The 27,470-nt window shown below is 41.7% G+C and overlaps 1 protein-coding gene across 4 annotated transcripts; it reads right to left on the bottom strand.

Moving 5' to 3' along the window:
• Positions 1 to 704: 704 nt before the first annotated feature.
• cxxc5a (CXXC finger protein 5a) lies at positions 705 to 19,441 on the bottom strand. 4 transcript variants are annotated; one of them, XM_068599667.1, is made up of 5 exons: positions 19,149 to 19,441; positions 18,955 to 19,012; positions 12,099 to 12,193; positions 11,183 to 11,995; positions 706 to 2,143 (listed from the first exon to the last, which is right to left on the bottom strand). In XM_068599667.1, the coding sequence occupies exons 4-5, from the start codon at positions 11,975 to 11,977 to the stop codon at positions 2,102 to 2,104; spliced, it is 837 nt and encodes a 278-aa protein (XP_068455768.1). In that variant the 5' UTR covers positions 11,978 to 11,995; positions 12,099 to 12,193; positions 18,955 to 19,012; positions 19,149 to 19,441; the 3' UTR covers positions 706 to 2,101. The 4 variants fall into 4 exon arrangements, with proteins under 4 accessions (XP_068455769.1, XP_068455767.1, XP_068455770.1 ...); XM_068599668.1 differs by having other exon boundaries at positions 705 to 2,143; positions 11,183 to 12,193; positions 19,174 to 19,441; XM_068599666.1 differs by having other exon boundaries at positions 705 to 2,143; positions 11,183 to 12,193.
• Between the last annotated feature and the right edge of the window lie 8,029 nt (positions 19,442 to 27,470).

Below are 27,470 nucleotides of genomic sequence, written 5' to 3' on the forward strand. Positions count from 1 at the left end.
CCCCCCCCTCCGCCCCCCTTCCCCTTCCCTCCTCCTTCCACACACACCACCACCCCAGATACACACACACACACACACACACACTCACGCACACACTCCCCCCATCGCCATGGCGATGGCACTAGCCCAGCACTGTCACCGGGGGGGAGGCTGGGAATATAGCTCCACTCGCCAACCCTCCGCTCGCCAAGCTGATCACGAGCTCGTACACAAGCCCACCATACTGGGCCTTCCACCGTGGATATGCACTAATTAAAAACACTCAGCACTACGGCTGCGGCAGAAATCTGCATCTACTTCCCCACCTGGATATGAAAGAGTGACTGTGGAGCTGTGAAAAAAAAAAATACTGAGAATCCTCACTTAGCAGGAAATAGAAATTCACTCTTGTGTCACAGACCTGAGGCATTAGAATCAGTAATTACACCAAGAACCATGTGAGATTTTTTTTTAAGGTTTTAAATCAACCCTGCTCTCACTTATCTATGTCTTTATCCAAACTCCACTCCATGTATGCATACCAAATCCAGCCCTAAACACAACGAGACACTTTATCAAGGATTCTTCTGGATGGCCTTAATAGCTCTGAGGACAAAACTTCCCATCCGTAATCCGTGACTATTAATGATTTTCTGACTCAAAATGTTATGGAGTACGTTGAATGTCACTGAGATCTTAGAGAAGAAAAAAAAAAAGGATCCTGAAAAAAAAGACATTTCAAAGGATGTTCAGGAGGTTTCATGCATTTTGAAGAAACACTGCAATCAAAATTGTTCTCATTCAAACGTCTTTTAAATCATTTTGGTTACATTTTAGCACAGCAAGGCTCCATCAGTCATAACACTAGGAAGATATTGCACAGGCCGCGAGAGAAATATCTCAGTCAATCCAAGGGCATGATGGTGATCCATACCACCGCCTGATTTACTTTTTAATGAGTTCTGCGCACGTCAGAATCTTTAAGAATTTCTAAACACCATCCAATTATTAAAGAAAAGGGAATACTTGTTTTCAATTAATGGACAATGTATACTTAATGTTTCTTTTTGTCAAACCAGCTGTTAAAAAAAAACACATGCAAATAGACAAGTAGACCAACATCAGAATTGTAAATTTTGACACAAATACATGCATTCCTTTTTATTCACAAAACCAGTCGAATTTTCTAAACAAATACAAAGATTGGTTATTTCCAAAAGCCGTAGCTACCCAGCAACATAACAAAATCATGAAAATATAGCAAATAAACAAACAAATAAAAAAAAGAATCTTGTCTCAGTGCGTTCAGTAGGGTAGACTCAGAGCAAGAGCTGTCTCTTCGTGCTATTGCCCTGAGCAGTATTGGCACATGCTCAGTAGGGCCACAGTAACATAAGGCTGCCAGTATCACTAAAGGAAAAGTTTGGAAATGCAGAGGAGGGCTGAATGAGGAGACTACAGACTATACTGTAGTGGCCCGATAACATGACTTTTTCAGCTTAGTTTGAATCCAAAATCAACAGCATCACAATTTTAAACATTTTCTTTGTCTTTCAAAGACAATCACCGATCCGTCTGAAAACTAGACTCTTCAACGAACAGAATCATGAAACTGACATGGTTTTAAGTAAAATAATGGTGAAGAAGTACAATAATGTTTGCCATTAGCCACTAGTTTTGAAATATAGCTGTAAATTTACATTCTCTACACAAGTACTGTATCTTTCCACACATGAACAACATTAACACCAAACACAGAAATTAGTTGATTGTCCACACTCAGTCCGTCATTTCTGTTTCTGGCAATGAACAGTTCCATGTTTAAGCGACAGAAAAAAACCTGCTGGAAAAAGGACAAAAGGTACCAAAATGGAAACATAGAAAAGGGAATGAAAGTTGCCATAGATGCTTTTCTTTACGCTTCATTTTTGGTTCAAGGAATAAGTAGGTGCATCCATTACCCGATTGATTTTTTTTCTTTGCTTTGTTTTTTTGTTATTTTTATTTCTATAATTTTATTTGTTGCTTGTTTGTTTATTAGCCAGTGTCTGTTCTGGAGACAATCCAGGAGTTGGCATTGCACTTGATGGCAGAGCTTTGGGTAGGGAGTGGAGGAGGAGTCCTACTGGAACCACCGGAACGCCGCTCCTGTAGGAAGCATCACCTTATCGGAGAGACAGAAGACAGGGAGGGGTATGTGGGGGAAGAAGAGGAGGTTGGAGTTGTTAATTAAAAGCCACACATTTTTTACAAGTTTTTGCAAAGATAATCCTGAAACTACTATTTCACTGAGAAGCTATAATTTCCTCACACATTGACAGAGAGGCTCTTCCTGTTCACAATATGACATGGTTTTTAATTGTAATTGTACGACAGGGTTGCACAAAACAATTTAGATTGTAGTCTCAGTGTAGTCCAGTTGCAACTAATGATTATTGTCGATTAATCTATCGGCTATTGTTTTTCTTTTTTGCTTCATATAGAAAATATTCACAAATCAGAAGTCATCAGAGCTCAAGGTGAGACGGAGTCTTCAAATTGCTCGTTTGATCCGAGCCACAGCGTTCAATATGCAATAACAGACAAACGCCTTTTAAATTTAAAAAAGTGGAACGAGAGAATGTTTAGCTTTTCTAGTGACAAATGACTTAAATTATTAATGTGCAACAACTGATCGATTAACTTCTATTCCTCTCTTTCTCCCTGGATGAGTTGTGTGTGTGAAATCTCGACATCCTGCATCGTCTGGCCCAACAGCTGCCCCCCTCTCGCCTCGGCACCGCCACAGGAACGGGCTTCAGTCCTGGCTTCACACAAAACCCGATATGCCACATTTATTATTTAGCCACCACACACGTCGCTCTCCCACACCACCGCTCTCCGTCCCTCACGCTTCTCTCACTCACTTTGGTTATCTGGGCCTCTGATTGCACCGAGGAGTGGCACACATGCATGCTGCCGCAGGGCTCAGCAGCGGCCTGCCAGTCAGGAGATAGAGAGACGCTCGCGGCCCCCGGAGCTGCAGCGCGGCTGGCGTCCTGCTAAGTGCAACTCGATTCTGCAGCACGGATTCTTCCGTTAGCCAGCTCTGCCTGGAGCGAGGCAGTAGGAGCTCGGCAAACATTTATGCACCCACACACACTCTCACACCAAACCAATATGTATTCAAGTACAGTCACACACCTCCACACACAGTGACACGTTAACCGACACTCACAATACACCCCCGAAATCACACCCAACAGTGAGACTGTTGAACTAAAATTCTCATACGCGATGGATTCAGATTCACTTTTCCACCGATACTCTAGAGCAGGGGCTTTACTATGGAACCATACAAGCTGTGAGATATGCACACCCATGCAAACAATCACACCTATCTAATGGAAAAGGTAAACAGAGGATGAATGGCATGCTAGTGTCATTCTCTGAAGACATTAAAATCGTTCAATGTATAATGCAATTCCAATAATGTGTAACCTTAGTATAATCAGCCAGAACATAGCGTGGCGTCTTGTTGCGCCGCACTTTTTCTTCTACAAAGACATCAGAAACAAATGGGCCATTAGTTCAGAGAACTTATTTGAAACCAAAAACAATACAAGCCCTAATTACTTTTCAGGCCCACTTAAACCATTTCTATACCAGTGAATCAGCGGTCTTTTGAATGTTATTGTTCATATCTGGACACGAAGTGACAGCGGGGTTCGTACTCCACAGGTTTCATTCACTTTATTTTTGAAAGTTGACTCCAGCTGGGATACAAAAATGAATCATTTTTCACTCGGGTAAAAAGACTTCAAACAAAGGTAATTACTCTGGTGATTTCAGACAAATATAGCCCACACTGTGCTTTCCTTGTTAAATTAACTCAATCAGGAATAATCTGACAGCAGAGAAACTGAATGCTACAGTGCTGTTCATAGCCCACATATGCCTGTTCAAGCTCTCAAATATGCAGCGTACATATTAAGTTCATTCTTTTTGGCTCGCATAAATATTAATGGGAACCAAAAACCTGGAGGTTAACAGCCAACATATTGGCAACGTTATTTTATGTTCTGTGTGTTAAGTTTCCCCAGCCCGCCATCCATCTCTGTGATGACCTTTCGAGAGCGCCGCTCAGCTGTTAAAAAGACAGTCAGAGGGCAGCAACATCTGGCGCTGCCACAGATGTCAAAAACCCGGTAAAGGCCGGACTGACCATGACATAACGCGTGGGAAGAAAAACAACACATCCGCTCGCTTGGACTGAAAATGCTGTTTTTCCTCATTATCAAACATGAGCAATCAATGGGAAAAATGGCAGCAGTTCAGGAATAGAAAAGCTTCTCCTCACCAACACTGATTGCACAGGTTCAAACGGATGGAATCTGTGGGTGTAAAGTGGCCAATCACTAATATTGATGGAAGTGTTTTTTCAAACAAGGCGTGCACATTTGTCTTGGCGGAGCACAAACAGTTTGTGTGTAACTAACATACAACAAAAGCAGAAGAAAGAGGCATCTTTAATTCTTCAGACTAACTGCCTTTGCAAAGCACCGCCACGTGCATGAGAACATGTAGAATGTAATACCGCATGCCACTCACAAGGAGCAGAGAAGTCACCCTTTAAAGCATCTGGATCAAAACACCAGTGACCTCCAGCTGTCATAACCACTGTTTGTATGACTGAAGAGGTGAAGCATTCATTTCCTGAACCTGCCCTCCCTTTTAGAAGTCAATCAAGATTGACATGTAAATACATTGACAGGATTTCGTTCATAAATCCTTTTATTTTGTCAATGTCCGATTCCTTTCTATCAAATTAATATTTTGTATTTGAAGAAATATTTAATTAATATAATTTAAACGTTAACAAAGACAACATTTATAAATAAAACATTTTTCAAACTGAAACGATTGATTTTCAAATTAGTAGGCAATATGTTTTTCTTGTGAATAAACAGGAAAACTAATGATCCAGATATTTCAATATTCATGCCCTGCAATTGCATGTCAAATTACATCTGGTGTTTGTCAGTTAAAACTTGCTAAATGGAAGATTTATTTTACATAAAATGGTATTTTCAACAGCATGATTTTATTTGACCAAAATCCAGTCAAAACAACTGTTATTTGTAACGTAGATCTCTGAATGAAATAGTTTCATAAACATCCATACACATTTTACTCACAATTTACAATAATTACAGAATTGCGATTCATATTTGATAAAGGCAGCCGAGTTTGACAGTTTGATCAGAGTTCATGGGCAGTGATTGACAGCTGCGTCAGATTGGTCTGATTGGATGTTTTTCTCCAGGCTTGAAAGTGCCATTAGGAGCACTAAAGGCAGAGGAAGCAGATGTTTTCCTAGATTATCTGTTTCATGCACGACTGTCAGGATGTGGTGACAGTTTGAGCAAATATGAGAATAAGTTATTTTTATTGACGTGACCAACTGCAGCTTTAACAGCACTGTAATCCAGAGGCAGTCTACAGTACAACATCACGGCCACCTCATTCTCCCTCTCTCTCTCTCTTTCCGTCTTCCTGAGCCTCCTCTGTCCACTCCAACTTGTCCCTCTGTCTGCCCAGCAACTTGCCCACACATCCATGTGTCTCGGTGTCAGTCTGCGTGCCTGTCAGTTTGCATGAGCCTCTTCTGTCCTGACTGTCTGGTGTACTGTCTGGGAGGCAGGAAAGACCATGAGGGAATACGCTACTCCCATATCAAGGTCTGACACTGGCAAAGTGGCCCGCGATGGTAAACAATACTATGTATGAGCGTTAGCTGCGTCTGATGACAAAGAAGCACAAGTCTTTGACAGGACCAATGGAATTCATTATGAATATATAACTTTATTATTAAAAAATGGCAAAAGCTCAGCTCCTGTATTATCTATACTTTCATACACCCACTGTTACAATACATCCTCAAAGCACAGTGACATACAAGTAAAAACAAGATATATTACAACTTCCTAACTCCGACACTCCTTCTTTCTCTCTGTGTTGAGCAGCATCGCAGAGACTGACACCACTGCAGGGTATTCATACATAGAGCGGCACGGAACTGCCTTCCCACTTATTTCTCTCAAATGTAGCATTCCCAGAATAAATCCAGACATCTTCCGCCAGTGAGCTATGAGGTGGCAAAGGCCTCAGCATGCTAACTCCCCCTCACTTGCCAATTTTACGCTCCTCTTTGAGCTGCCATGAGCTTTCAATGGAAACCGTCAACACCCTCAAAATAAGCACACTGCTGTTTTCGGACTGCACTTGTGTACCGGCGCGTAAACTCTCACGGGCTCGTGCAAACACACAAACATAACCGTCCATGCTAATGCAGTAAAACAGAGCCAGAGTCTTGTCACGTGTGAGCTCACAAACTGCAGTCCGACAAACTGACCGCAAGTTAAATAAGACACCATGCCTCTTTAGAGATTGCACGCCGAGCATAACGGCCCGAGCAGACGGGATGTGCGCTCTATCTTTGATTGGAGGAGAATGTGACACTCAGGGGCTGTTTCAGCCACAGCTGAGACCCACTGCAGTTCACTCTGAACGCCAGGACGAGCTTCTCTACTGGCACAGGTGCAGCGAGTCGCCCTGAATATGCATTAAGGGGAAGATATAACTTCTCTTAAAGAGGCCTTGTTTAAACACATTAAAAATACATACCATAACTGACAATACGACGTCATCTACTCATTATTGGAATTTGTGATTTACTGCTGACGCTGTGCTCTCTCCTGACGCAGGCACATCCTCTATGAAGCTCCTCTGACATTTATCTTGTACTGACGACATCACGCTCACTGACAGTGCGGCCCAGGCCGTAATCTCTGATCTAATCACCTGCTGAACAAGAGCTGTTGACTTAATAACAGAGCCATTAGAGACAACTTCTAGACTGGTAATGGGAAATGTATGAGTGCATGAGAACAAATAAAAAGCAGGGAAAATTGAAAATGTTGTACTGCTGTCAGAGCAAAGTTGATAGTGTAGAAAATCAAGTTTGGGGCAAAGCAGGTTGCAGAACTCTGCGGTGGTTTCCTGATTTAATGGGAGTTTGATTTTGTTTCATAAGCCAGTTACTATCAAGGTCTATTTGACATTGCACACAGGTTAAGTGACTTTATTATTCTAAAGGTATAAAGATGACGGTATCAAAACATATTAGAAAGATGTCTATGTACGAGGAACATGAGTAAGACCATCAGCGGAATATTACTGAGATTATATTGTCACAAATATTGTATTTCATGCTGTGGGTTGTCAGGAGGTTATGTTTGATTCTCACTTTGGTACAAATGTGTCTTGCCTCTTTTTTTTGGCAAACTCATGCCTGATACATCCAGTATTTTTGTAGCAATGCACAGGTTTGGCTCTCTTAAGAAACAGCACTACATCTTTGTCCATTGTCACATTTAATCACCTCTTGTTTTTTTAAAATAATATTTCAAAAGGTGATTTTGTGCAGACACCATCAGGAATGATGTAATAGAGTAGCATTGCCCGCACAACAAGTACACACTTTTAATAACACTTATAATATGGGTGGATCAAATCCAGCATTCTGATTGGTTGAGAGTGAGTCAGAGGGTGTGGTTTATTCAGCCATACAGTACTGCACAGCCTGTTTACATCTAGCAGAGCGTTCCATATCAGTGCTCACTCAAAATAACAGGTGATTTAAATTGTGCGACCGTTAGTTGTCATTTCAGGCTGGACAGTTAGCTACCAAACATGTGCAGCCGAGGGTTTCTCTTGTGCCTTTACTGTGTATATATAACAATATACTGTATAATAATAATAAAATAACTAATACAATAACTAAGACAAGACAGCAACCACTTTATTCTTGTCTCCTTTTTCACTCGAACAAATCCTCCTCTCTTTCCGTTACCCCCTCCACAATAAAAGCCCCAGCTGTTTACGTACACAATATAATAGCTTACACATGTTTTGAGTAAACTTTAATAATTGTATTTTGGGGGGAATGACTTTTGCTGAGAATGACAGCAGTGAATAATGTATTTGTGGTCCCTGTTCCTGCTGTACAGTCACACGTTGATACGGCTTACAATCAGGAGAAGAGAGCAGATAACGCTCTGAGAGCAGACTAATAGCGGGGAGCGAGTGCGTAAAACCAGAAACTAAGATGAGGAATGAAAAGGGTTTGATCACAACATCGTGATGATTTCCAGAGAGAGATCATCACCGTCGGTAATTTCCCGACGTGAGGCAAGTTCTCTAAACACGACGCCGCTGCTTGTCAGGCCTAACAACACCATTGAACAATACATGATTGACGATACAGTACTGCCTCTCGTCCCTCATTGCTTAAATACATTAACCTTAAAACGGTATTCACCAGTCTGACGTTGTCCCGTTGCACGCGGATATTGGCCTTATTGTTTCTGATCTGAAAAAAAGGGAAATGGCTTGAGAGACGCACTAAATAAAGCGGTTAGTGGTACATACTTCCAGATGTCAGGAGCATAAAATGTGTGCGAGGTAATTACAGTGTATACGATTACTAAAGCCAATGATCAGACAGCTATTATACTTGGAGGCTTGGCAGGTTTATGATACCCTGGAGTTTCTTTTATATGAGGTGGCTACTGGCAACTTCAGCAGACTGACGTTTCAAGCAGCATGATGACCTATATCAACATCAACATTCATGAATATTCAAGCCCCCTTGGGTTTGGCATCACTGGTGTGAATGACTGGTATCGGGCGAACTGCCACGACAACATCAATTGCAAATCTTTGTGGTTTCAGACATTGCGTCGTACCACCTACATAGCGAGCGGACACATTTAGTGAATCATCAACGGAGACAAATTAAGTCGCTCATTAATTTCCAACTGAACAATAGAAAAGTGAAAAACAACATACTGCTATTCAGACACATTGGTTTGACTCTCAACGTGTGAAAGTCAGCTTTTTCACAGTCACATTTGCCCTTAATGACCAGCATATGAATGCTTCAACTTCACACAGGCAAATGGACCATGCCACGGTTCTTGAACGTTCTGACTATTATCTTGGCATAGTTTGTTTGTAAATGAAAAGAACACAAAGAACATTGTCAAATTACAAATGATCGTTGTGTTATTGCGACTGAACACATTAATATGTCCTTTAAAACTCAACCACAACATAATCACAATATAATTCTGATACATTTTTTACCAGAAATGATCTTCATTGAGATGGATTAGACGACCTACAACACAAGCCAACAAGTCCTCCAAATTAAAAAAAAAAAATACATTTTTTGTTTGTGGACATTTAAAAACTCATCAGTTTTATGATATCACAATGTTTATTAGAAAAGTGCCACATTTGAAAATCAGAGCATTACCCAGAGTGCTGCAGGGATGTCGAATTTTAACAGGTTTAAACCTGTTAAAATACACAAACAACAAGGTTATGTTCAGGGAAACATTGTGGTTTGAGTTTAAGTTACTACTTCATTCAAAGTTAGGGACGCTACGTTGTCATAATAATTACTATGTTAAAAATTGGGAAAGTTGGGAAAAAGTGGTCAAAGAAAAGGCTGACTGGCGGTAGGAAATCCTGTGTTGAAGTTCAACGTTTTGTTAAGACAACCACTCAAGGCCTCCTCCCTACGCCAACTCTAGAATAAGGTCCCCTGCTTTTACAGAGTCAGAGGTCCTCCGGCCACGAGAGATCATTGTCTCTTGATTAAAATGTGTTGTTTTTGGATATTTTGTGGAACAGCTCATTATGGAGTTTGTCCTGGGAGGACAGTATCCAAAAGCAAATTTAAACTCTTTGCAAATACAAATACTTTTTCAAAAAAGAGTCCGTAAATCAATATACTTATCATATAATCTATAGTGAATAAGCTAAAACATGCACAAACTATTGACATGGTCTTTTAAAACATCTCAACCTATGTGTGCACAAAGTGTTTGTATCATGTTCAGGTTAACCCTAAGCCCTAGGAACCCTGCGCCCTTAGTGGAGAAGACAAAAAAGTAGAATTTGAGCAAACACGTGGAATTGTCCAGTCGAACTTAAGGCTCCATTAACATCTGTTAACTGAGCTCAACCAGGCTAATCTTACATTCAAAATGACATCACTCTGCACTGTGTTCTCTCCGTTCGTGCCACTCTAAAGCACGGATCCAGTTTGTGTCAATTAGACCAGAGACCTGTCCACTGGTTCACGTGCACGCTGCGTTATCAATGTATTACGTAATGCCAAAGTGACACTATTATCCATTGATCACAAAAGTTTATTTCCTTTGAGATGGAACATCTGCTGAAATTGATTTCATGATTGCTCGTTCTGTCATAACAGCCTGGGTCAGTTAGGCCACTGAGTGTGATGGAGGCAGCAGACAGGAAGTTTGGAGGACCATTTAGATGAGCAGGAGTGTCACCGGAGAGAAGGACAGCGGCAGCAAAAACCGGGAGGGGGGGGGGGGGGGGGGGTTGTGCCACACTGACACCTGGAGCTCCAGATGACAGCTCTGGGGCCAGATGGACCTTGTTACAAGCGCGCACACACACACAGACACACACAAACATACCCACGCATGGACATTCACACACAAACACATACTGTACACATATTCACAATTACCGCCAGGCCGCCTCCACGCGCATATTTTTCCTTTAAAATTGCAACATATGCACAACGAGGATGTTCATGTGACCGAAGAGAAAATGCTACGCTGGAGGGACAGCATTGTGTAAACTTGAGCTTAAGATACCAAATTAGCCGTCCAATTGAAAAAAGTGTGCACGGTGATTGTGTGGTTATGGTAGACGGATTAAAGACCCCCCATGGTGCACGCTTACCCTGCACTTACCCACCACACTCCTCACCACCTGTCATTTCCTAGCTTGTGGAGTCATTGCCCACCAAAAAGCCCCCTGTACTATTTCCCTTAAAGGGGCATTGCACAGGTACAATTCAGAAGATCTTCTTTGTGCTTTCCAGATGTGAAGCTGAAATTTAGTTTGTGTTGTTTGGAGATCACGCTAGAATTGTCCAGATCTACCATGAAGATCAACTTATTTCTCTGCTTTCTCACTTTGGGTTACTTTACCCAAATGTTGTTCATTTTTATGACTGTATTAATGCTCTGTAGTAAGTCTTTGGATCAAAACCTTCTACGCCTGTTTTTTGGGGGGAACACGAAAGAACAGCACACAATTCACACACACTTACCTCCAGAGCAGCAGAGGGTTTCTTCTTCAGTTCGTCACATTTGCGAAACTTGCAGATCTGGTGGCCTGTTTTGCGATTCCGGCAGCTGCTGCATTGCTCGCAGTTAATCCGCCGTCGGCAAGGTGGGCACATGCCGCAACGTTTTCGCTTCTTTTTACCGGAGTTGATAGCAGAGGCCAGCTCGCTCTGCGCCGGATACTCGGCCAGGCCAGCCATGTGTAGCGCGCTGTCCGCCAGAAACACTCCAGCCGGCGTCATGATGAAAAGCCCCGGGTTGAAGGGGAACCCACCCCCTACTCCATATGGGAAGTCGACAGGGCCACCTACGGCGTCCGTGACAGACGTACCCTCCAAGTCGCTAGCCCCCGAGCCTGCGTCTCCACTGCCAACTCCCACTCCCATGCCCCCAGGCAGGAGCATGTGCTCCATACCGGCCCGCTTTAACAATGCTGCTGCCTGAGCAAAGTGCAGCAGGCCATTTTGTCCCTCCAGAACCTGTTCTAGGGTCCGGTCCAACTTGGCTGCTGTCAGTGCGGAGACAGTGGGCTGAGGCAGCGGGGGTGGCTGAGGCTTGGCCGAGTGGCTTTTGGTCTCACTATTGTCCCTGCGTCCATTGCTGGTGGCAGATGAGACCGCTGTATACTGGGAGAGGGTACGGGACTTCTTAAGGCTCTTACTGAGGGGCTCACTGATGATGCCACTGCGGTTCCTGCGCTCTATAACAGGAGAGTCCTGTTTGCAGCTACTCCGCTCCTGGTCCTCTGTCCGGCCCCCTGCCGACAGCCCGCTAGACATGGTCCAGAGCGTGCGTGCCTGGGTTGGGGGTGAGGGTGGAGAGGGGGCAGGGGTGAGTGAGGAAGGGAAGCAAAGGCCTTGTCTCGGTTTGTTCTGTGCCCCGGAGAGAGCGGTGCCTCACCTCAACGGACCAATCCGCCAGCCGATAACAGGCAGGCCTTCTGCCCGCACTACAGCTCAGCCCTCATCCACGTTGTTCCATGGGCTGTCTGGAAACTTTACACAGGGAGAGAAAAGAGGTATATTACTCATCAATGATCACCAGACCAAAACACTGAGACACTCAAGAGACACATTTTCCATTGATGTCAACTTAGACAAAATCTAAAAAGTAGAACATCACCTTTAAGGTCAATGTTATGAACTTGTGAGCAAACAGTTATTTACACATCCAGCAGTCAAGGAGCAACATTAGCATTCCTTTAGTGTTTCTGCCCACCTGTGAAGGCAAGTCTCGTATTCACTTAGTTTTAGCTCTGTTTTTGGTCGCTACCAACTCCTGAGGGAAATATCTGGCTATTTATCTGCTAAATGCTCCACTATGTTCACCAGCTAGTCTCTAACTACGTTTGTCTGCTGTTTGATGCTGAGCAGGTAGCATTTAGTGGTGGTTAGAGCTCTGGAAACTGCTTCATGGGAGCGATGAGAGTGAAATAAAACAGTAAAGTAATAATGTTACAAATTACACAAACAATTGAGCTCAATACTCAAGCTTTTTTTTTTTAGTTTGACAGTTTAACTGGTCTTTAGTGCTCTACAATTAGAGTTAGGGACATAAGTTTAAAAAAAAAATAACTCAGACAATGGCCACTAAAGGTTTTAGTTTAAAGACATATTTACATTCAATTCAAGTTCAAGCACAGAAATTCTCTCAAACTCCCTCTAATCTTTCCAAGATCAAACTAAAATCAACACCTGCTTCCCTGGAGCTTCTCTGATTGGTTGGCAAATAATATAATTAGGTGCTTGGGAGCCCAAAATTACTATTTACATATACAATAAAATGAATTGGCTTGTATTGAGGGTAAGAACTGCTTTAGTACACTACCAAAATAACAAACTAATGGTATTTATTTTATAATTTAAAGGGAAATACTCTATTTGGACCATTTACGCTTATATATTCAAAACTAGAAATCCTTCCTTGAGAAAAGTATCTGTCTTTATTGCTTGGAATTAGTATCTTGGTGAACACTTTGACCAATAATTGTAATATCTGTTGCTCTGTGTAAAGTGCCAACACAACTGTGATTTTAGTCAGATTATTTTTCATCTTTAAGTGAAGTTAGTCAGTAGTGAAATTACGGTGTGTATTAGTAATAATGACCCTTATAAACATATCAGCCCTATTTGAGGCCAACTTTATAAATTGTAGTGCCCTGAATGCAGCCTAATAATTTAGCAATGTTAAATTCACTGACTAACAATTACACGCTCATTGATCTGAGTGTATATGTAATACATGAGCGTGTCTTATTGGATTATCACACAACAATCTGGAAACTGCTATAAATACAGCCAAAAGTCAGTGTTCAGACCAAAGGAAGTTGATTTTCTTTTCATTCACTTTGGTCGTTGTATGATTCCTATCATTGTCTCGAAATATTGTATTATACTATTATTTTTAAAGACAAAACCTGTGGAACAACATCAGTTGGTAATATATGCGCTGAGATAGAGCGGTGAGACTTATGAAGAGGTTTCACCAGACAAATGTCGAGGGACCCCCCACTGAACAGAGATGCATCCATCCACCGGCTTTTAGCGCAAGATTCCTGTGACCGCTCATCCATGAAAAGAAAAACTACGCTGCTATTCTCCTGACCTGTCCATGTTCACAAACAAGCACACCACCTCCCACAGACAAGCTGAGGAAATGGCCGGGCCAGTCCTTATAAGGGAAACAAAGGGAAAGGGAGGGGAAGAGGATGGAGGGGGGTGTCTGTGCAGTGTGTGGAAATTGGAAGGCCAGAATTAGTGGGAGGTAAAGCTTCAAAGGCAAGAGCACAGCCCCCACATTCTCACCAGCTCAGGGGGATGTGGCGCCAGCGAACCAGAGCCAGCTCCGCAGCCCCTCGGCCCCAGAGTTTCAGTTTCTCCCTCTACAGCACTGACCAGGGTCCGGTTTCCCGAAGGCATCTCAAACTATCTGTGTCTCTGCTCTGTTGTGGTTGAATGCAGAACCGCATTGCAAATCATCAGAGTGATACACAGGGTTTTGTTGTGGTTTTATGGAATATTGGACCTGATTGGACCTTAGTCGATAGTTATGAATAACTCAATGTTGGTAACAGTGATTTTTCTTTAGGATTTGAATGAAACATTGAATCAAATGAGGTCTGTGGCAGCTGTGCCTTTACGGTAAGTAAATCTTGGGACAACAACACTAGTTTTTGGTTAATAATAGCCTGAGAGAAAATCCCACTCTGATCCAAAAGCTTCATCAACGCTCTAAATACAGTAAATGTGATAAAAGCTTTGAGTTTTCTACATAATTAATGAACTGGCGCATCATCAATAGCTCGAATAAATGAGCTCCCAAGACTGCTACAAAGCGACAACGTTGGCGATTGTGTCTCATGATAACAGTTTCAAAAATATCACCATCAGCCGTAACATAATAATTGAGCTGGGAATGACCAGCTGACGACACCACTGGCTTTTAAATAAAAGTAGGAGAACGGTAATTTCGTGACACACAATCTTGTTTTTTCTTCAGATAATTATTAATAATTGGATATTTGATTAAGATTTGTGGGTGTGGACAAGTTTGTGTTATAACAGTTGTAACAAACACTAACATGCTTTAGGCATTAAGGCGTTTTTCAGTGCACTGTTTTATGCTTTGTTTCAGGAAAAACAGTAGATAAATGTTTTCATAAACACTAGTCATGTGTGCCATTTTGATACGATAACCTTTTGTAACCTGACAAAAATTGCAAACTGCACTTTGGAGTTTAAAATTCTGCCACAAAAAAAAAAGTAGTATAACTCAAAATTCGTCTGGAATGACAAACATGTGTCCGCAGATTTGTATTTTTTATTTACAGGATTTGTTTGTAACACAATACATTTGTTGCTTTGGTTCACCACATTGTTTAACGATGAGAGGAAGGCATGGTCACCTACTTTAGCCTCACGCTCACTCTGCGTTTTCCATCCTACTGACCCATCAGTCACACTCACATCAACATCAGCCCTGAGCCCGGCCTATAGTCTTAGGCTGGTCGCCTCCTCGACCTCCAGCATCAGATCCCTTCACCACATCATTTATAGAGGAGATTTATGTCCTCATATGAACTGTCTGCTAAACCACAACTGCCTCTAGTACTGAGTGTCAATGCCAGACTGCTGAAACCAGATAATTGCTGTTGTTTTATCCTTCAAGCATGTTTGCTCAATTTCCTGTGATGTTAGTTACTTAATACTGTGGTACATATTAAAGTCTTACATCCCAGGTTTCTGTGAAACTCTGACAAGAGCACTGCAATTAGGAGTCATATGTTAAACGGGAGCCCCGTTTCTTTGCAACTCAAGCTGTCTCAGCATAAAAATAGGTGTAAATATAAGCACAGGACTGGCAGACGGACACAGACGTCTGGATATAAAATAGACCGAATGAGCAAAACAGTCCAGCAGCCTTTCTTGGTTTGACCAATGAGCTCAGCTGGACGGGGTGTGGAGACGCATGATCTGATCCTGCAGTCAAAGCGAGACTCAAATATTTGGTGGCCTCTTGTTTGGGAAAATTAACAATGGCAGCAAAAACTGAACTGTATATTAATGACTTTTTGAACTTTTTTTAATGCTTGGTCTTCATCACAAGAAAAACTGTTTTTTTTTTACAATTCTGGAAAAGTAAATCTGCTGTACAATTCTTCATGTCTCAGTGGTCAATAAGTCATTCAGTGGAGGCCACGAAATATTGACTGACCTAAGGAGGACCGCGATTATATATGTATATGTTGCCGCTCAGTAAAAACTCTCAGTGAAAATCTTGACAATAATTCCAATCAGTTTTGTTGAATCAGCTGAGTGACGTCAGCTCTGTGACTTTGTCACTTTGTGGACACTTTATCATCAGCAGCTGATCTACAGAAACTGAGCATTTGTTTGAAAACATGATGCATGATATTTGAGTAGAAATTTGCGTGTGAAGTAACATTTTTGTTTAATCAGCTAATAGCGTATAATTGAGTCTAGGTCCACATACAATGCAGCTTTTTTTTTTATCAGTGAGCATGCAAAACCTTTTAAAATCCAGAATCAAGTGTCACACAAGTGGGAAATGCTCGACAGAATACTGTCCTGATGCTTTAAGAAATTGTATTTATTGTCTGTTACTTTCTTCGTGACTGTGGTGCCTGAAAAGAGATATTTTGGGAAATACATCAATACTCTTTCTTGCAGATAGTTAGTGCAGAATACGATTTCTGCACTAAATATGTAGCTACAGCCAGGAGTTTGTTAGCTTAGCTTAGCATACAAACTGGAGAGAGGGGTGTCAGCTAGCCTGGCTCTGTTTGAAGGTAACACAATCTCCTCACTAATTAACGCTGTTAGTTTGATCTGCACAAAAGTGTAAAAACAACAACTTTCCGTTTAAACGGGGGTTATTATGTGCTGAACTATTTCTTGACCACGACCAGTTGCCGGGCAACCAGCGGAGACTCCGAGCCATGAAATAGTAACCTATTTTAGCCAGCTGCTGGTCGAAGCATCATTTTAGCGTGCAAACATATAAGTGGTGTCAATCTTCTCATTTTCTCTAAATTGTGGCAAGTAAGTATTGATGCATATTTCCAAAAACTTTTACTTTTAGCCATGTGCCGCAAATATAATCAGGACCTTCTGTACACCTGAAGCAAAGCTGGCCATAACACCTGCACAGTGTGTCAAAACATTGTAAAAGCGCGATTAAACATTTCAGATGAATTATTCGGCGAAATCTGGGAGAAGCCAACAAGGTCTTAATTTCCTGAGGATGATTAAGAAAAAGGTTTAAGCTGAACTAGTTGGTGAATTAAGGAATACTTTGGTAGATAAAACTGTACATGTACAGCCATACCAATGATGAGTACTTCCTAACATCCACAGTGCTGCATGCTTTATGATATCAGCATGAACTGTTCAAACCTCCCACATGCAGCTCTCAGCTCAACTTTAAGCAGTTTCTTCATATAAGCAGTTCTTTAAAATGTGTGGCAAGAAAATAAATGTCAGTCCACAATATAGTGGCAACTGACTGATGGTTGGTTCAGTAGTTCAATAGGTTTGATCAATAGGTGAGGGACAAACGGGGGAACGCCTCTAAGGCCAGTGTGTGTACAGCCCATTGTTTTTTTTAGATTGTAGGCCAATAATCTTATTCAGAGCAAATAAATCTCAGTATGAAAATAACTCAAAAGTACCAGGAAGCTGGGATGTTTTTCTGTTGCGACTACTTAAATATTCAACTCACGTTGAATTGGTCCCCAATGTAGCCTTTACGCATATGAGTTCAATGAAACACATTAATTCATTTAGTTTGGGGCTTTCTCAATACAACTTTCTTTCAGCAATAAAATCCTGAATTATTTACATGTTCTTAATTAAATAAACAAATGACCCCGCTAAATGAAATCAGATCACGTTTGATTGGGCCTCCTTGAAGTTACCCTTGAATAAGTTTCCTTCACAGACGGAACCAGCTTTTGATCAGAGTTAGGGGGAAAATATTGTCTAATTTCCTGGAGGGTTATGAAGCGTTTGGCCCGCCAACAAACTGTGGAGCAGCTGACTTTAACACCTCCAGAGACGTGAGAATATTTAATGGTTTAGGTCAGGCGATGCACGATGCAGCCCCCTCCCTCCCTCCGGCCCAGACGCGCTGTCTGCGGACTCGTGTAGGTACTTACGGGGAGCTACACATTTTCTATTCCTCCCACCTCCTGTGGACTGACACGCGCACACACGCACGCACGCACACACGCGCGCGCGCGCACTCGTGCATAAACACGCAGACGCACGAATGGAGGAAGTAAAAAAAAGAAGAAGCCTGGTGACAATAATAAGACTCAAGGCTTCATCCATTGTCCATAACCTGCTGCGTCTTCTCCCTAATGAGGCTACATTCACACAAAAAGTTGGAGGAGAAAAACAACCACGCCGTGCATACTGTGACTTCAAATTATTCGCAAACATATGGAGCACTTGGAGCAGCGATGCTGGTGGCGGATTGCAGGGGGGATTTCAACGTTGCGCGATGAAAGCTTGTGTACCTGGGAACTTTATAATGATGCCCGGAGAAAAAGAAAAAGAACATGACATGTGGAATTAAAAAATAAATAAAGGGAGGAGAAATCCTTCGCCTATCTTTACGCGAGGGAACTGTGCTGTCTGTTGACTGGGTTATGGTTTTAGGGTTAAATAAAAGTTTCAATTCGCCTGTGCAGGGTGGACGAGCCTTCTGTTGTCAGACGTAAGCACGATCTGACTCTAATGCCCGTTGATCATGTCGTTCATTACCTGGAAGCGTCAAGTTTATTGCGCATCGTTAACAGCTGATTCCCAATAAAGCAACGTGCCGATATTAAATAAAGAGGAATGGAGATTGTTCTTAGAAAGACTGACAGCAGGTTGGTAAATGTCCCCTTTACCCCCCGTTACGGTGCTGAATCATCGTTAACCAATTTTAAAGCCGTTCCTCTTCTCTTCTTTCAAGAGTAAAAGCGGATCAAAATAGCTGCTTTTGTCTGGACTCAGTGATCTATGAGCACGGCAGCCGATCTGCGGTACCAGCATCTGGTCTGCAGTCGCACATTTGAGGATACACAGAGGAGCCCCGGTCCAGCCCGCTAGAACTTGATCCATATAAGAAGATGACAGCCCAACTTTCAGCAGACTCCAACAAAGTATGATCCCCCTTCACCACCCCCTCCCTCACCTCCCATGTATCTGCATATTAGCAAACACGGGCCCAATTTATTTGCACCTACCAAAGCAGATCCGAGCAGAGGGGAGGGCTCCCACAGTCCGAGCGGTCCGTCTCTCAGCCTGCCGTGCAGAATGGTGAAAAAAAAAAAAAAAAAAAAAAAAAAAAGGCAGAAAAAAAAGGTTATTCTCCGAGAACAAAATCATACAGAGTGCCTGCCTGTTAATGACAAATGTGAAAAAGAAAAACAATATTCACCGTCAGTTATTTTGGAAAAGCGTACTTTCTCTGAGGCTGAACGCGTGGGTTCCCCCAGCTTTCTCGGTCCTTGCAATCCCACCTCTACATCCCCGCTTGCAGAGAGGAACATGCAAACACATTTCATAGATTTTTGGAGCTTCGCGGAAAAACCGAAGTGGACTTTTCCGCGGCGCGCGCGCGCTCTTCGGCTCAGCTGAGGCAACAACAAACAGAGAGGCCGCGAGGTTCAGTGTGATTTCAGGACAGCTGGGGGGAGAGGTGTTGATTCACAATAAAACGAAGTGCTCATAGAAGATGACGGCACTGTGTCTGAATGATTACTGGATGCACGTCAATTCAAATAATGCATTACCAATTATTTAAAAAAAAAAAAATACATATGGATGGTTTTGACGAGCGAGTGAGTTTAAGCGTGAGCAGGATTTTTATTATAATTAGAGGATACAAATATAATAGGGCTAAATGTATATATTTTTTAAATGTAGATGTTAATGTCTGCCCTCGTTTTAAGGAGTGATCTCTGTCAAGAGAAACGCAGGGTGGTGGAGGGTAAACCACTCCTCAATGTATTTGGAGAACAGAGTTTATCCCCCGCGCAACGCTGACGGACAGAAATCATCCTCATCCGCGGTCGCGCCTCCTCGCGCTCAGCCCCAGAGTCCACTCCACCTCTTTCGACTGTCCTGTCTGCTGGCAGGCGGCCAACCCAAGTGTGTGGAAATGACACCGCCAGGGCGGCAGAGATTTTCCTTCATTTCTCTCCTTCCCGATCGCAGACTGGCTGACATTGGCTAGAAAGTGGAGCAGCTCGTCAGGGACAATCAATGCGAATCGATCGAGCTGTGCGGTTGAGGCTCCAGAGCTGGAAAATATCGCGGCAGCTGAAGAGAAAGAGAGCGAGAGAGTGAGAGAGGAGGGGGTGATCTACAAACTCTGCCAGTAGCCAACCAACCTCCCTGCAAACAAATATGCTCTGGCTGTCATAAACATGACACTCACTTAGGAAATACTAAAGTCAGAAAGCTACCAAATGTGTAATTACGCACGGAATGTGTGTTCCAAATGCATTAACAATAAAGATGTCCACACGAACAAGTTATTCTATAATTGAAAGGCTTGACTGGCAATTGGGATATTTTATTCTGCCAATGGGATACAAGGTTGTTTCACTTGTTCTCAAGTGTGTGCATTTGTTTCAAATAAACGATTATCAGGATACAATGTCATTTTTCAAGCTGTAACAAGGTCTTAATATTTTACATGATGCTTTAAAGACCCAAAATGTAGTCATCCATTTGAATGGTTTTGCATACAGTTATTATCATTGTGATTTTTTTTTGAAAATCTATTTGGGAAAATACTTTATATTCAAAATGAAATGCAGGAAACATAATCACATTCTGGGAAATGTCTTTAGATTACATCTATTTATTTTGTCTTGCCATATTAGGCATTTGAAGTTTTCTTACACCTGTTACATTCTAGGTTGTTACACTCCTACTGCACTGACGTCATCATAACCAGGAAGTGAATTGAAAAAAACAAGTATTCCCATCTGGTCAAATTATTTAAAAAACGTTTGAAAGGAGGAAAAGAAGTCAAAGAAGGCTTTCAGTGGATTAATATCATTGCCGGTTGGTTAACACATTCCACCTTTGTTCATTTACAATCAACAGTGGATACTTAAATTCCACACACACACACACACACACACACACACACACACACACACAATCCTGACAATGAATACACACACTAGTTCAAAGAATTTCCTTTGTTGGTTTTACAAAATATAACCACCAGTGGAAAACTTCTCAAATACTAAAAATCTTCAAAATGTCCCAAGAAAGGAATATAATTGTTAATTGTTCAATCAGCAGATGGAAACATGTTTAATGTCTTTTTCGGTATACTTTTCACTTGGATATAATGTTTTACTCACTAAGTAACATGGCAAGGCATCACAATAAAACCTGTTGCGGAAACAATCCATTTGTCTTTAAAAAGAAGCTGCTGTCAGTCCCACGTGCTCTGTGTTTTATCCTCCTCTGCCTTTTCACTCCGGTGTTGTCTTTTCTGCTGACTAATCCTTTCAGTCTCAGGCAAGATGTCTTTTTAAAACAGACTTGTAAAAATACGCGACATTTTGGCTGTAAATGTGATCTAACAACACACCTCCATGTAGACATTGTTTTACTGTACCACTGGAAATGTAATGCTGCTGTGAGTTTATACGAAAGCCGCATGTGTTTGAAATTAAGCTTTTTAAAAGGTTGCCTTCAGGTAATATTATATCATATCATCGCTTATCTCTTGTACTGACATGCAACAAGGCCAAGGGTCTACAGCCGTGGAAGTGTCTCTGTGAGGCTGTTTGTCACCGGGGTTGCTTTGAGCTAAATGGAATAAACACATCCGCACATTTTCTCAATGGCAATGTATATATATATATATATATATATGTATGAGGTAGTCGACCATCTTAGTTTTGTATCGCATGTTAGCATGCTAACACTTGCTAATCCGTACTAAAGACAAATTACAGCTGAGGTGGATGGGAAAGCTGTTAATTTTGCAGGTATTTTGTCATAAGATTTTGTCCAGATGATGGCACTAGAAGAAAAGTCAGTAGATTACCAAAGTTATTACAATATGTCCCAAAGGGGGACATCAATCCATGTATAGTATGTCTTGATGAGGTCATTTAATCTGAACCAAACTGGTTCGACTGTAAGTCTTTTGTTTTTATAGCTTACAGTTTCACTTTGTTTCTTCAATTCTTTGTTTCCATTCTGGGATTGAGACTATTTTACTGTATTCATACATCATACAGTCATATGGAATAATATAATAGGGTTAATGTTGCTTCCATAAAACCTGCCATGATCACACTGTCTTTTGTAGCGTTCTATTTTTCCTCCCTTTTGACCTTCTAAAGTCCTCTATTTCTGGTATGAAACGGAGGTACGTTACATTGCAGTCTGCAACCGCACGTGTCTTTCGTAGGTTGAAAAGAGGGTCAAAAGAGAGAAAGTCGGAGAGAGAGAGAGAGAGAGAGAGGGAGAGTCATGCGTGGATAGATGGGTAGGAGGGAGCAGCAAGCTGTGACTCTTGGACATGTTCTGGTGGGTGCACTGAACCCCGCAGGCTGCAGCCACACTCAGCTCTTTGTTGTTTTCGTTCTGCACAGGGAGGAAGGGTACTTTCCTGAGCTGGGGAGGAGGATTAGCGTTGCATGGCCTCCATCCCCAGCTGCACACATGACCAGCACCGTAGGAAAGCCCCCGAAGACGGCCCAAAAAGAGGTACGCGAAGGATGAAGGGAGCAGGGCGAGGCATGAACATCAGCTCTCTGCAATACTGAGGAATGTTGCAAGATCTAAACCCTCCAAAGGATCACTGCAACACACTTTCAACATCCCCATTATATCAGAGAGGCTGCCTTCTTGTTCCGCTGCTTGTTTGTACAGCGCTTCTCGAGCTTATACTTTGACATTTTCCTTTTTTCTCTCATTGTTCTGCAGCACAAACCCATTTATCTATCTATATATTCATCTATCCATATCTGCGGTGATTTCGAAAATTTGACATTTACAAAATTATCCCATCTCAAACATGATGTGTGAAGCATGAAATCTACTGGCAACAAACAAGGTTGCTTGCTCTCTCCTATTGGCTGGTCTTCGGTGTCAGGCGATGTCACTTCCTGTGGAATACCATAGTTCATCTGTCACCAAATTTTACCAGCTGTTGGAGCAGAGTGTTCCAGTTGCTGTTTCTTCTCACAACCTTCTGGAAGTCAATGGGTTCAGAGATAAATTAAGGCAGCACGAAACTGCACGTAAACCTTCAATTAGTTGTTTTATATTTCAGAGTCTAAACGGTTTAGACAAAAGAGACACAATGGGTCAATTAGTGAGTTCAGAGGTGCAGACAGGCATATTTTTTTAGTTTTTCTTCCTGCTTCTGATCTTCATGCTAAGCTAAGCTAAATGCCTCTAGGCTCTGACCCCGTAGTTAATGCACACAGTGGTGTCAAGCCACTCTAATGGATTTCCTAAATTTCCAACTAAAGTAAACAGTAAATCTGAATGAAATATCCTGATAAGACAATAATATAACCAAAGTAATGCAATTATTATTTCTGGAGGTCATTGACTTTCTGCCATTAGACAGCACATACAGTTCACATCAATTAGAATTAAACAAATTGAATCTATCTCAATTAAATCTAGATTAGCTAATCTGGGAGTGAGGAAATCCAAATGAATTCAAAATGGATTCTCAGGGGTTAACAGACCATGGGCTGTCAGAGTCGCAAGAAAAGAACACAGACATGTATTCATGCCATTTAAGTAATTTTACTTTAGATCTGCTTTTATTACGGGCCGAGACAATTTGCTTGTGATGTAATTGAATCACATACGACATGTCTGGTGACTTAATTAAAAGCTTGTGCCGTTGACGTGACCGCAAAGAACTGCGATTTAATTATGTGGCAACAGCTGTATAAGCTTCAGTATGGAATCAGTAATGTCCAAGTTCCATTCTCCCCCGTCGTGCCAGGACGGCGTGCCAGTTAAAACAGCATTTAAAAGAAGTGGTCAACAAATATGGCTGCCAACAGGTCATTGCGCTGCGGAAATAATCTACATCGGAAAACCAATTTTGGGGTTTAAAATGAGGTTAGCACAGTTTGCCTGTGTGCACGTGACATTCACTCAGCCACTTCCAAGAACATGCAATTTTAAAGCAACGCAATACTTTTTAAGGCAGGTAGTCATTTGTGTGCATCATAGGCCACATAATAAAATACGGCTCAAAAATTGTGTTTCCTTTGACCTCAGGACTGAAGTGAGAGCATCATTCAGTATATATCGTCTCTCTTCTTTCACCACCACACCACCCTGGTTTATCTCTTCCAGCGATGGCGACAACCTCAAGGACACACCACGTCCATCCATTGCGCACCCTGCTATCAATCGAGTCTCCAAAGTGTTGGGGATTTTGTGACCTGTTTGCGAGTCAGTCACGCTTTGTGTGAGCCTCACAGCTCCACTCTGCCTGATGAGCAACACTGGCTCCATTTCTAGAGACGTATTACTCACCCTGCCACTAATCACATGCTCAGCCTCATCTGTCAAGTAGCAAGTGGCTCTGTTGTCTTGACTGACAGTATGAGGACAACAAAAAAAGCATGACAAAATTACATCAACAACTGTTTAGCTAGTGCCACTAAATAAGTAGTGTCATTGCTTTCTCAAATGATCATGTCTCTAAATGTGAAGCCGCTAACACCGCCCCTCCTGTAGCAGTACCAGCCGGCCAGCTGTTGCTGTTGTTGCAGTTAAAATCAAGGTTGGGACCCCATCTAGTGGTAAGTCCTCATAGAAGCTGCCTGAGAGAATTAAATAATGAGGCACATGGATGGCTATCAGTGTGTCTTTGGGTAACAAATCATGCCAATAGTGCTCTCGAGCAGTATTTATCCCTCACTGCTTCATGAGAGTAAAAAGTAAACTGGACACCAAAGTTTTGTTTCGCAATTCGTGATTTAAACTCTTGGTTCTGCAGACACGCAAACGTGCACCACTTCATGTTAAACAAGGGAGCTCATGTCGGCTTTCATCAAAATGTCCATGCATCCGAGAAAAATTAACATATAACTTACAACTAACAAAACTTAATTATTGGTGTGTGACGTCATGTAGGAATCCAATAAACTTAAATAACAATTACCTAAGAGGCAGATAGGTATAGACTACCTGATAGACAGGCAGATAGACAGGCAGGTAGGCAGTCGGGCAAAGGACACACTGGTAGACCTGCAGGTAGGAAGACAGGCAGATTTTTTTCTTCTTTTTTTGTTGGGTAAACTCTCCCGTATGATCCAATGGCTTTTGGGTGGATAGATGTGTATACTGCCGGAAAAAGAAGTGTGTACATACTTGTGTGTACCATTCACTACCACTAATTACACTCAGGTTTGATTGAGCATGTATCTGTGAAACAACGTGATGCCTGTTTGCGTCTTCATTCTGGTTCAACAGCAACTTTTGATCAAATCCAAGCAGTGCAGCGATGGAGTCCTTTAGAATATGAACATCTCTTTGTTCCAAAATTAGCTAATAGCATATGTTCTGCATGTGAGCTCCCCCAAAGAAAACTAGTTAAGAGCAAAGATCAGAAAGTGTGTCACTCCAGAAAGTACTGTCCACAGCATTAACTCTTTCAGCGCTGTTAACAAACGCAGCAGTGTGCTCAACGCTTTTATTGCCAGCAGCAATGATGAAGATAAAAAGCCACCGCAAGCACAAGCACTGAAATGAGTCTTCCTCATGTTTCAGACCAGTTGTCATGACTGTTGCTGATGTAGGCTGATGATAAAGATGCAACTCAGTGATCAATAAATGCAACTCTGCTGATTCAGTCAGGTCGTAATGCTGTTTCAACATCATCTTTCAGTGATTGTTTGTATTAGCTGACGAAACATTCTCTTAAATATGAAACAGTCATGAGTCAGGATAGTTGGTATGGGGTTTTGGATTTCTCCTTGACTCCAGACACCGACTGTTTGGCTTGAATCAGTTTACATTTTGCTGTCGAAATAATAGTTCAACAGAAGAGGTGCACGGATTTTCAGGAAAGAGTGAGGAAAATAAAAAGCATATCAGTCTTGGATTTGCTTTTGTTTTGTTTACTTTTACATTTTGAACAAAATTAAAATACAAAAAAATACATACTATACTTCCACTTGTATTAGTATTATTGTTTGTACAGCTTTTTTACTATAATTTAATTATTTGTTAGTACACAGTTATGTTGTGCAAAAGAAAATGAATATCATTTTTAATAATTCTCCAGAGCAATATTAGTTTGTCTTATTGTTCATGGCTGGAAATGGGAGATCTTTGCTACACACTCGTAATTCTGATCGGTGTGAAGATGTCTTTGACATACGATAGAGTTTCTATAAACTAAATGAGTGAATAGCATTAACTTTAAAATAATAGCAAGCTGCATTTCATTGAAATGTGACGAGCAGAGAGACGTCACCTGCCTCTGTTGGTGGTCCGGGGAACTACAAGAGAGGCTGCTTTCTGGATATGTTTATTCATTGGCCTACTGAATTAATTTGTTAAATGAAAACATTGTTTACACAAGTGTTTAATGACTCTAAATATCTTTCCTGGTTTTGCGTCGTGTACAAAACATGTATTTCCTGCACATTTTAAACTTGTGTCTATCAGTTTAAAGCAGTGGTGGCAAACTACGGCCCGTGGGCTGTATACGGCCGTTTTAATAATAATAATTATATATATATATATATATATATATATATATATATATATATATATATATATATATATATATATATATATATATATATATATATATATATATATATATACAATGAACTGACCGCTGCATCCAGAGTATTTTTCCTCGGCATAAAGAAGCACATCAGACCGACGGGGCTGCGCCGCCCTGCGCTCACGTGACATCTCGGTTCTGCCTCCAGCCGCTTCCTGCACTGAGCCCTTCTGTAACGATGAGTGGACCAAAGAAAAGAGAAGTCGATTGTTCAATGAGTTGACTAAATATGTTTTCACAGAAGTACGATCAAGCCCTGTATGTCTAATTTGCCAAGAAACCATTGCAGTTCAAAGAATATCAGCCGCCACTTTCCCAGCAAGCAGGCTAATGCTGTGTTCGCATCAAAAACATTGTGAATTTGACGCACGTGGGTATTACATGCAAAGTCAATGCACAGATGCGAATGGTTTGAGGAAAAAAAGCACATTTTCGGCCGGGCGACGCGAATACCACCGTTGACGCGTGGCGTCAGCCAATCAGCATTGAAAAGCACTACGTCATCATCGGCATCCTGTCTTTGCTGAATCAAACTGCTGCTGGTCCGCCTGAAGTAGCGCTGGTATAGTGGCCGTCATTCAGACGCTGTTGTTGGACTATGGATAATATTATGGTCCGTAACAGTAACATTCGCAACGCGTTTGGTGAGAACGCAGCTTTACTATGCTAGGCCTGGCTGTCTGTCAGATTTTAAAATTCATTGTGGCCCCTGAGCCAAAAAAAATTCCGCACCCCTGGTTTAGACTATATTCAATATATACCAATTGTAACTCATTTAGTCACATTAATATGACGTACCCAAACAGTATTCATGAGTTAGAGTACCACCCAGATGGTGGGAGGGAGAAACCAGTCAGGAATTAGCTTTTCAGTGTACACTGAAAAATGTAAATCAATGTGATCTATTTTTTAAGGTGCCACAGAAATTAAGGTTTGGGGCTAATT

The sequence above is a fragment of the Clinocottus analis genome, unplaced genomic scaffold (assembly GCF_023055335.1).
Source record: "Clinocottus analis isolate CAN_PGR_092001 unplaced genomic scaffold, fCliAna1.0.p SCAF_5, whole genome shotgun sequence".
NCBI classification, from domain to species: domain Eukaryota; kingdom Metazoa; phylum Chordata; class Actinopteri; order Perciformes; family Cottidae; genus Clinocottus; species Clinocottus analis.

Bases quoted from the DNA above. Each gene is read 5' to 3' on its own strand.
- cxxc5a (XM_068599668.1), bottom strand. From the start codon at position 11,977: ATGTCTAGCGGGCTGTCGGCAGGGGGCCGGACAGAGGACCAGGAGCGG. The intron at 2,144-11,182 runs GTAAGTGTGTGT...CTCTCCGATAAG, and splicing joins AACCCTCTGCTGCTCTGGAG to GTGATGCTTCCTACAGGAGC.